The sequence below is a fragment of the Strigops habroptila genome, chromosome 2 (assembly GCF_004027225.2).
Source record: "Strigops habroptila isolate Jane chromosome 2, bStrHab1.2.pri, whole genome shotgun sequence".
NCBI classification, from domain to species: domain Eukaryota; kingdom Metazoa; phylum Chordata; class Aves; order Psittaciformes; family Psittacidae; genus Strigops; species Strigops habroptila.
In genome coordinates, this window is record NC_044278.2 from 107,685,936 (window position 1) to 107,697,174 (window position 11,239).

Sequence of the window (11,239 nt, forward strand, 5' to 3'; positions counted from 1 at the left end):
AAGAACCAACCCTCCCCACCGCCACCGGGCGCCTCCCCCTCAGACAAAGCAGGCGGAACAGCAGCACCGGGACCGCCCTGTCTGGCTCCGCCGGAACCCGGCGGGCTCCATGCCGCCGGAAGCTCATTGAGCAGGGAGGCGGGCCTTGACAGCCACTAGCCAATCACCTGCAGGCTTCGGGAGGACAAGCAGCGACTGTAGCCAATGCTGACTAGGGGCTGCGCGCGGCGGCGGCCTCGCTGGGAGAGGAGTTGCTGCGCCTCGAGCTTATGTGGGGGATTCCGGCCCGCTTGGCGCGGCGGGGCGGTGAGAGGCGGGGCGGGCGAGAAGGGGCGGTGGTGGACCGCCAATAGACGTGCGGGAAGGGCTGACAGGCACCTCGCTCGCCCAATGGGAGGGCGGTGGCTGTTAAAGGTTCGGCGACCCGAAGGGGAGAGTTGGGTGCAGGTGAGTAGTTCGTGCGGTTCCCTGGGGGTCTGAATGGGGTCTGGGCTGTGGTGGGGCTCAGGCGGCAGCTTTCCCCCATGGGGCTGCTGCTTGCGGCTTCAGGCAGCCTCCGGTCCCTTTGGAGGGAGAGCGGTGGGGCTTCGCCACCCTCGGCCCCGGGGGGGGCGAGGCGGTTGCCCGCCGTTTTCTGCGGCCCCGTAGGGAGGCCTTCCTCCTCGTTCCGAGAGAGGCGCAGGCCGCCCGCCCGCTGGTCCCTTGCCACGGGGGCGCTGGTCTGCGGGCCGGGGGTGGGGCGCGGTCCACCCCGCTCTCCGGGGCTCAGCGGAGCGGGCCGGGGTCGGGGGCGTGCGGCCGGGCCGACCGCCGGGCCCTCGCCGTTCTTTGTTGCATTCCCTGGTCCGCAGCGGGGCTTCGTGCGCCTCCTGGCGGGACCCGCCTGGCTGGGCCGCCGGGACTGTGCCCCCCCCTCACCTCTCCTCACTTTAGACTGATAAATCTCTGGATTCAGCAGCCTGACTCCAGAGCGGCTTTCCATCCTCCGTACCCCCTCTTTGCTTCGTTAAATTATCCTTTAGATGTTATTTTTTCCCTTTATTGCTTGCCTTTTCATGTTCTCAAACCGCAAGCTTCTTGCAGGAAGGACTGTCCATGGGGTGACATGCTCGGCAGCACCCAGATCCTCCTGTACTGAAGCCTCTCTTAGTACAAAAGCAGAAGTTGTTCCAAGCCAAGTAGCCATTCATCATGAATCAGAGTTTTCCAGAAAGCTGTGAGCTTTAGTATCATGCAAAGGTCATCAGAATCTCAGTTTTCATTTGAGAGAAATAGAGGTAGCAGATTGTCCTGTTTCAAAGTTTTTTTCTCTTCAATCATAAGCTTCAAAAGGTTTGGGGGACTTTGGGGAGGGGGGGATTGGGACTTTTTAAAGAAAAAGGAAAGCCATCAAGACATTCTTCTAAAAAACAAAAGTAATGATTTTTCTAGAGAATAATTCCAGTTTAATGCTAGCAACATCTAGTCTTGGTGAATGCATAGATTTGCTTGCTTGTTTTGTGTTGGTTTGTTGGTGTTTTGTTGGTGCAGGATGTGGTCATACAAGAAGACATAGGGACAGAATGTGGATGCCTCTGTCATTAAGTATGTCAAAGCTGTTCAGTGTATGTGTGTTCTTTGTGTTTATGGAGTGTTCAGTTCAGTTCTGCAATACTTGTTTCAATGCTGACAAATAGTTTGTGGTTTTTCAGTGCTGAGGACCTTCTTGACCACAGATTGCTTCTGGCCTGGCAGGGCAGCATCAAGCTCATAGCTGCATGTTACTGTCTTTCCTGGAAGACCCTTGAAATCTTTGTTATCATATGATCAAAATTGTTTCTTTTTTCCTTGCCAGCACTTTGTATCTCTACCCAAACTCTAAAAACAAGCATTTTACATTTGCAGCTAGTGCTGTGCCATGTGGTGGGTGCATGGCTGGTCATGTAACGGGCTGTTTGCATCCTGCTATTTCCCAGGGATTTGTCTGTCACTTGACCAGACTGTAGCTTTTCCTTGTTGGGTAACTGATGTGTTGGTTGTGTACCAGAAGTAATTTTGGTTGTATAGGTGATAAGGAATCTTTTTCTTCCAGGTATCTTCTCTTGCTTTCATAATGGTGTAAGTTGCTCGATGTGACCATAAGATTTTTTTTTTTGCACCTCTGCTCTTATCTCCACATATGTTTTCTGAGTGAACTGCCCATCTTCCCAATTGGTGTACTCAGCAAATATTATTTGCCGTGGAATCTCCTGCTAAAGACACTAAATTGTAGAGCAGTTATGATTCTGAGTTCAGAAAACCAGTAATGTCTGTCTACTATGTTTTTTCCCAGCTGTATGCATTTCATGTTTTAGACTTCATATCAAAGCCAAACTTGAATATGCTGTCATGGTTTAACCTGCAACTGAGTACCATGCAGCTGCTTGCTTACTCACCCTGGTGGATTGGGAAGAAGAATCAGAAAAAGGTAAAACCCATGGCTTAAGATCAGAACTTTTTAATAATTGAAAAGCAAAAAAAAAAAAAAAACAAACCCAGTAATGGAAGGGGGAATAACAAAAAGAGGGAGATGAATAAAACAAGAGATGCACAATACAGTTGCTCACCACCCACTGACTGATACCCAGCCTGACCCGAGCAGCGATCTGGGCCTTCCACGTGACTCCCCCCAGTTTATATACTGGGCATGACATGCTGTGGTATGGAATACCCCTTTGGCCAGTTTGGGTCAGGCATCCTGTCTTTGCTTCCTCCCAGCTTCTTGTGCCCCTCCTCACTGGCAGTGCTTGACTTAGGGTAAAAACATCGGTGTGATATCAGCATTATTCTTAAATCCAAAACACAGCATTGTACCATCTACTAGGAAGAAAATTAAGTCTATCCCAGCCAAGTTCAGAACAGTGCTCTATGTCATGTTTTTTAAATCACAGCTTGAAAAATGGTAATAGTTTGTTTTGTTGTTTCAGGGTTGCTGGTTTTTGATTGGTTTTGGTCCCCCCCCCCCGCCCCCCCGTAACTTACTTAGAATGTGTACAAATTCTAGCTTATTACCATTTCTGTCCCCTTATATACTTTGTACATGTAAGGAGTAATATCCTGGAGACCATCTAGCAATGTCAGAAAACAGAATACTGCAAACCTCAGCTTTAGTAAGATAATAATGCTTTTCAGTTAATATATTAGAAAGGCAAACAGTCCCACAGTGGAGTTGATCTAACGAAGAGTCAATATACTGTTAAGGCATTCATTAACACCTGTTTGTGTTAATAAGAAAGGAATTGTCTTTAATGAGGCAATATGCTTTCAAAAAGGAAAGAATTAGAAAAGGTAAGATGTCCTTACCAATTGGAAGTTAGTCATGAATTTCAAAATAGGAAGATTTCACTGCCCATTTACTGGGAAATTCAGGGGCTTGTATTAAACATGTTCGGGGTGGGGGGGGGGGGGAGTCAAAACTTCACATAATGAAGGGATTGGACTCCAGTAGTTTCCAAGTTAGCATTAGAATTCTTAAAGGTTATGTGCTTGGCTTATAGCATAAAATCCAAACCAAGATTTGGCACTTCACAGAGAGAGCCTGGGGAGATCAGACAGGTGATGCACAACACCTGTGCAAGGAGCAGCGAGACTGACCCACAGGGTGACCTGACATTTGTGTGGTTTAACTCTGAACCTTCTCTGGAGCCAAGGTGAAAGCTTGGCTGGCTGGGTCTCCTGCATTCATGTAGAATTGTATTTAGAAAATAATGCTCTCAACAGTTTGATTTGAAAACACTTAGTTTTGTGTTTGTGCCCACTTTATCGTGCTGTGTTAGCACTGAGAACTTTAGGGAGGGCCAGGCCAAACAGAGATACCATATGAGTCTCTCAAATCCTGTGGTTCCCTGTTACTGGAGAATGACCAGAGCCTTGTTAATCACAGCAGGGGCTAAGTAAAGGACTTAGCCAGTGTATCTCTTGAGATGAAAATGGCTGCGATTCAGCAAAAGTCTGACATTTGGGTACCTTAAGAGGCAATTAAGTATCTACTAGTATCTTCAGGAGTTTGATATATCCAACTGGCAAGTACTTTGGAAAGTCTTACCCATTTTTCCATATTAGCAAAGTGCTTGAATGTTCACTTAAGTACATGGCTTCAAATCAAATATGAAATACTACTGTTTTCAGTAAAAGTAAGTGTGACCTTATAAATGGAGGTTCAGTGTCTTGGTAGTGAGAAGTCAAAAATACTGTAATTCTTCTGAAACTTACGATGCAAGAACTCTATGTAATTCTTTTTACCTGTTGCTGGTTAAGACAAAATGGATACCTCTGACTCTTTCACACACACTCCCCACCCTGAAAACAGGTGGGTGCAAATGTGTGTGTTTTCTAAAGTCATCGTGAAGATAGGAATACTTCATCATTCCCCAGTAACCAGGAGTCGTGGCTTAAATCTGTACGTTTATAGTCCAGAATAATTGCCTTATTAACAGTGAAGCTTCTGAAAGTGCTCTTAATTCGTTCTGTGTGCAGGTGACTTCTCCAAAGAATTTACCGGCTTGGTGACTTCTTCGAATTTTATTTTATTTTTTTAAAAGTAATTGGTACATAGGTCAAGCAATTCAGTTGCCACAATAGTAGAAAAGCGCTAATGCTGTAATTTGCATTTGAAAAGAACAGCAAGTACCAAATAAATTTGTTTAGTGCCAGACCAGTAAATATGATGCCGCTTTCTTGATAGACCAAGTATCTTTTCGTGGTAAACTTATAATAATGAGGGTTAAGAGAGACATATAAAGATCAGATTAAAGGTCTCTAGAAAAATTTGGTGTTAATTCCAGCAGATACAGTGCTGTGTTCTGGCATGAATCTGATTTCTTAAACGGCAGCTTTGGTTTTTTCCAGTTCTGGTCATGCCAATGGTCTACATTAAAACAGTAGGTTATATTATTTTTTTTAATACTTCCCTTTTCTCAAGACTGATTGGTATTTTATTTTCGAAAGGGCAGGAAGTTTCACCCGTCTTAAACAGCAACATCCAGCTTCCAACTTGTATCTGAGGAGTCAGAAGTGCATGGGAGCATGTAGAGTGGTCCATGCTGATACAGGCTCATGCAACACTTTATGCAGTTGACATCTGGGGATTAGGTTTTGCAAATTTGCAAGCTGGTAGCCATCAGAAGTAAATGGATTCACAGTGAGGACAATATTTTAACAAGGAAAAGTAGTAAAACAGTTTCCTAAGCATCACTTTTAAAAAATACTTAATGCCAATATGCTTATGTGTTATGTGTGAAAGAATGTTGCCTGATATGGGAAACTTTGCAAGTGAACCACTTAGTTACAGTCCGTAGCAAATAGGAGATCAAGAACTATGTCTGAACTATTATGTGCATTAGCCCCCGAATGGGTGTATGTGTTTTAACCAAGTTTAGGAGAATATCAGGAGAAAAAAAAATACCTAGTAATTTAAGAATCCTGTATAGCTGGGGAGGAGTTAAGGATTAAGTCCATTAGTTGGTAGCAATTGAGTATGTAATCTTCAAGCCATTTGCTTCAGGTGGACAAAAAGTCTATACTAGATTAATAGTGAACAAATATAACAGCTTGAAACTTTTAAGTACTGTATAGTGAATGGTTGGCCTACTTTATTTAAAGCCTTTTGAACCTACCTAAACTGGTACGTAATGTGGTACAAAAGAAAGTGCAAAATAAATGCTAAGATGGACCATTATGGGGTTTATCTTTCTCTTCAGCATCAGGCACAGCGCCAGCTGTTGCTGGGGGTAGAGGACTGGATGAACTTTCAATTTGCCATCGCATCTGATGTGAGGTGTTCCGTAGTGTGAGAAGGATAGAGGAGAGCTTTACCATGGATGTTGAGTGATTTATTCCTAAATCTGTTTCTCTAATGTATGACATTTGTTTGAACTAGTAGTTATTTTCTGACAGTTAATAGAATTGCTCCAGTTCTTTTTTTGTGATTAAGATGAGTTAGAAGAGTCTTCAGGACAACTCTTCATATTAATCTACTTTTTTTTTTTTTTTTTTTTAAATGGAAATGGTGTCTCATTTAAAATGTATCCCGAAAATTTCAGCCCCATAACGTTTCACATTTCTGAAATAATAGTAGTTTCAGTTTATTTTGGAAATAATTTAGCATTCAAACTGGAATGTGTATGTCAAATTCCAGCCTTAAGCAAATCCTGACTGGCAAAACTGTAAGAGTTGAAGGAAAATAGCTGTATTTTTGTAATGGAAATATCAACTCAACCTTAACGGTTTGGTACATGGATAAATTAATGGATTTATAATTCATAAGAGATTACAGAAGGTATCTATAGCTACTTTATATCCAGAGTTTAACAAAATGGTTTGTTTCTGTTGAATAAATGATCAGTTTGTAATATGCATTCCTTAAATGATGACTTGGGAGTCAAGTTCATTAAATGAAGATATACAGTGTATACCTTGGAGATTTATGTTGTTTGCTCTTTTTCTCTTAGGAAGCCTGACAAATAGGAAAACACTACAAAGTGAAGAGAAAATTCACTTCACGAGAACTGAGCTCTGCTTTCATTGGCTTTTAAATTTTATTTGTATTAATAACTGATTAGTGTCAGATCATCTCTGTACTCTACTGTGGTGAAGTTATTAGGTTAAAGCTGGAAAAAATGAAACAATTAAAAAGAAAAAGGAAAAGCAATTTTAGCGTTCAGGAAACTCAAACTCTCCTTAAGGAAATCAGGAAAAGGAGAGAAGTACTCTTTTCAAAGCAACTTAATACGACAATTAATGAGTTGAAACGAAAAGCTTGGGAGGAAATAGCAGAGTGTGTAAATGCTGTAGGTGAAGGAGAGCAAAGAACAGGGACAGAAGTGAAAAGGCGATACCTTGACTGGAGAGCACTCATGAAGAGAAAACGTCTGAATGCAAACATCAAAGTAGTAGGTGCTGGGTTTCACCTTCCTTCATCCAATTTAGATGACTCTCTCAATGAAGACATGGATGAGAAAATGGGATTTGCAATTGAATCTAGTTTTGAATGGCAAAATATCACTGACTTCAGAGAAGCCGGTGGATCTTTAACAGAAATCAAAGTAGAAGAGGAAGAGGAGGATCCGCAGAATTTCGAAGTGAGTGACTGGCATGCATTAGCTATATGCAGTAGGGCCTTCATTTCATTTCAGCAGAAGGCTTTTTGCTGTGTTTCTTCATAGCATCTGTTTCTGTTTTTTCTGAATGTGTGAATTAAACTGTAGAAACAAATATGTTTCAGAGAGATGGTATTCAAATCTAGCAACTTGCAATTGTGTGTAAGGTCTTGGATGTTGATAATTAAATTGATATCCCTCAACTTTGAGTATGTATTTGCACATATATTTTCCATTTGTATGTGCCATATATAAGAATTAATTCAGTCAGTAGAAGGAAAATACGCTGTTGAAGGAAACCAGTTATTTTAATACTTAGGTTGTCTGGATGGGTGAACAGAGAAAAGAAATGCACCTCCTTAACAAATGAAAGTATATGATACCTGCAAGTACAGAAAGAAATAGAATACAGAAAGACATAGAATACTGTTTACGTTTTTTAAAATGAACCAACAGGAAATGAAAACATTACTTGAATAGGTCACACTAAAATCCTCCCTCTCAGATTTTAGTGTGAACTTGACAACCAGCTGTGGATCATGTAGACAGGTTGTTACTTCTAGTAGTATCATGAATCCTGAGGTAGGCAACCAGCTAGAGTGAAGTCGAATGTTTGGATAGTACCTGTACCCATATGCAGGTCTCACTTGAAAAAGTGATGCTCAAACAGTTTGGGTTTTGTTGCAGGGCGGGGGAGGGAGCAGGGACACGACACATCAGGAAGGGGGAAATAGCAATTACTGTGAGCTCAGTTGAGATATGTGCTGGGAAGAAACCAGCATAAGCTGTTAAATGGCAGTGAGACTACTGACTGACAACTGCTGAAAAACAGTGTCTGCTGTAATGCTAGAGGACTGGCAGTGCCTCTCATTATCTTAAGATTTTCTGAACTATCTTCCTCAGTTTACCTTTCCTTTGCAGCATTTTTCGTGGGAGACAATAATTTCTTGTGTACTATGGATTTGTAGTACATAAGGGCTGTAATTCTGCACAAGTTGTTACAGTCTGCCAAGAGCAATGGTCCTAACCACCTAGTCACCTGCATCATAAATAGCTTTATAGGAAATGTGATAATACAAAATTGGTTAAACATGTCCTGTTTATTGACCCGCATAATACAGTTGGGGGGCTTAGGAGCCTGTGAAAAATGTCAGTGTTGAATGTTTTTTAGAAATGGAATCCTCAAATTAGTGAAGGCTGGGCTAGCTTACACAGCACATAGCTTATGGATCCAGCTGCTCTTATAAATAATTAGTCACAACAAATTCCTAGTGGCTTACATAAATGCCATTCAGTTATATGAAAAATAAGAGCAACATACGCGTTTTTAGATCCAGTTTTCTATCAGTGGTTCTGAATGTTCTGTAATATCTATTGTGCAGTATTTTCTGTATGTTCTAGCATGTCCACTAACAAGCTGATTTACCATTTTTCATTATCAGATACTAACTTGTAGTGGGTTTCTCTACCTGTGTAATGGTAGAAAACTGTCATTTAATCTAACATGGTTATTTCACAGCATGTGAGTTAAACGGTTCTGAGTAGCTTTTAAGATGGAAAAAAACAGTATGTTCTTTTCAGTTGTGTGTAAGAAATTTATTCTGGCATGAAGACTGTAATATAATTCTTACCTATTGCATTCCTCTCTGCAGTTTCCTATTGAGGAAGAAGAAGAAATTTTGTCATCAGTTTTGCCAGATTCAAAAAAGGAAAATGACCTACCAGAGTTCCCCCAGATTGAAGAGTTTGGAAGTCTAACCTCTGTTCAAGCTAGGCTAGCCTATGAAGATTCTCACTTGCTTATAAATCTGGAGAAGCAGAAGGTGGAGCTGGAGAAGCAGCGACTAGATATTGAAGCCGAAAGGTTGCAAGTGGAGAAGGAGCGCCTGCAAATCGAAAAAGAACGGTTGCGGCATGTTGACGTGGAGCGCGAGAGACTTCAGATTGAGAAGGAGCGGCTTCAGATCGAATGGGAGAAACTCAGGCTAGAGAGACTGCATGCTGAAAAACCTGCCCTGGAAAATGACCTCACCCAAACAGAAAAACCCATCATGCAGCCACTGGATCTAGAAACTGAGAAGTTAAAACTTGAAAAAGAACGTTTGCAGTTAGAGAAAGAGAGGCTGCAGTTCCTAAAGTTTGAGTCAGAGAAGCTGCAGATTGAGAAGGAACGCTTGCAAGTGGAGAAGGAGCGCCTTCGAATTCAGAGAGAGGGTCACTTGCAGTGAACTTCTCAATGGAAGTGTCAACGTTAGCGTTTTGATGTTTATAAAATAGAGGTAGTTCTTTTCTTAATGCTGAGGTTGTCCTAGAGGCGAAACATTCTTCTGTTCAGAGTTGAATGTTGATGTTAAAATGAAAAAGAAAAAGAAAAAAAAAAAAGGAAAAAGAATGGTGCTCAATATGTCTGTGTGCCTACATAAATGAGCTTATGTGTGAAGTTGCTTTTCAGTGTATCAGAACTAAGTGTTATGTTCTCTTGTCTTCAGTATTGTGTTGTATTAGTTTGATGTCTTCCTCTCATAGACACGTTGAGAAAAAGCAAGGCTGAACATTGTACTTTTTTCACTGTACTAACAGTAAGTTAGACACAATAACAGAGTTGTGGTGCAATTGATTCGTTAAACTTAATTTCCCCATTTTGTTTTTTTCCAGCCCCACAATTGGAAAAAGAGTTAAAAAGTTATCTAAAAGTTAAAGTACAAGATAAATTCACTGCACTCGTGTTTACCGTTGTTCCATGGCTTGAACTGAATTGGAGTGCAGAAAACAGTATTCTTCCTTCTGCATGAAGTACTCATACTGGATAAAGTTACATATCCACCATACCTACTGTAAGCTGGACTGTTGGTTGCACCAGGCTGGAACGCAGCATCTGTCTTGGTGCAGCATAGGGACTCACTGACTGATCAGGCATGCTGTCTGATGTCTGTGATGACCCCCTGGAGTAAATTGCTAGACCTGGTTTGTTCCTTGGAAGACAGTACCCAGTGATGGGAGTCCTGGGAGTGGAGAGACAGAACACTTGTTCTGCCTAGCCAGCACTGAGGTCATATCTGTGAGGCAGCTAGAAGACGCTTCTGTGGCTGACACCATATAGTATGCTTTAATTAGGCAGATGGAAATGGTCAGTGCTGAAGGCTGTCAGGATTTTTTTTTTTTTCCATAAGCAATATAGTCATTTAATAATTCTAAAAAATGAAGCTATTATTATTTCATACATGTTCAAATCCCAACTGAGCCAGACTTCACATTTCTTAGCTTTCTGCAAGGTGCTATGTTTTGTTGACTTCATTTGAAACTTAGGACTATGAGAATACTAAATCTGAATATATGTTGAGTGACTTATGTGGATTCTTGTGCAAGTAAATATATTTATACCACTACAGGATTACTTTTATTCTGCAAAGAAAATGTTATTTTTTTATTACTGAAACAAGTGTGCTTCTACAGTGGAAATAAATTTGACTACTACAATCCAAAATTGCTCTTGATATTGTTTGTTTACAGGGAAACTGGGCTGCCTGGGAAGACAAACCTGGATACTCAATGCTGCAGCACCCTGAAGTTGCTGATGCCTGTATTCCCTGTGTAGTAAATGGGGAGATGAGGCACTTCAGAGTAGGGCTTAAACCAACCAGTACTTGAGAAAGGTAAAAGGAAGGAGACACAAACCACCTGGACAGAAGTGGCCCAAGGGAAGGTATATCAGAGATTCTTTTGAAGGTGGTGGGTTGACCCTGCCTAGAACGCCAGGTGCCCACAAAAGCTGCTCTGTCACTCCCCTCCTCAGTTGAACAGGGGAGAGAAAATACAACCAAAGGCTCATGGGTCAAGATAAGGACAGGGAGAGATCACTCAGCAATTACCATCAGGGGCAAAACAGACTCAGCTTGGAGAAACACTTATTGCCAGTCAAAATTGGAGTAGGATAATGAGAAATAAAACCAAATCTTATAAGACCTTCCCCCCACCCCTCCCATCTTCCTGGGCTCAGCTTGACTCACCACTCACTGCCCTAAGTGGTGCAGGGGATGGGGAATGGAGCTGTGGTCTGTTCATCACCCCTTATCTCTGCCACTCGTTCCTCCTCAGGGGAGGACTTCCCACACTCTTTGCCTGCT

General features: G+C 41.9%; 1 protein-coding gene across 3 annotated transcripts; it reads left to right on the forward strand.

Moving 5' to 3' along the window:
- The first annotated feature begins 229 nt into the window (after positions 1–229).
- Positions 230–10,599, forward strand: MSANTD4 (Myb/SANT DNA binding domain containing 4 with coiled-coils). Of its 3 annotated transcripts, XM_030475942.1 has the most exons (4): positions 230–447; positions 2,312–2,446; positions 6,468–7,097; positions 8,768–10,599. In XM_030475942.1, the coding sequence occupies exons 3-4, from the start codon at positions 6,636–6,638 to the stop codon at positions 9,341–9,343; spliced, it is 1,038 nt and encodes a 345-aa protein (XP_030331802.1). In that variant the 5' UTR covers positions 230–447; positions 2,312–2,446; positions 6,468–6,635; the 3' UTR covers positions 9,344–10,599. The 3 variants fall into 3 exon arrangements, with proteins under 3 accessions (XP_030331802.1, XP_030331800.1, XP_030331801.1); XM_030475940.1 differs by lacking the exon at positions 2,312–2,446 and having other exon boundaries at positions 242–447; XM_030475941.1 differs by lacking the exon at positions 230–447 and having other exon boundaries at positions 2,299–2,446.
- Positions 10,600–11,239: the final 640 nt, after the last annotated feature.

Bases quoted from the DNA above. Each gene is read 5' to 3' on its own strand.
- MSANTD4 (XM_030475942.1), top strand. From the start codon at position 6,636: ATGAAACAATTAAAAAGAAAAAGGAAAAGCAATTTTAGCGTTCAGGAA. The intron at 7,098-8,767 runs GTGAGTGACTGG...TCCTCTCTGCAG, and splicing joins AGGATCCGCAGAATTTCGAA to TTTCCTATTGAGGAAGAAGA.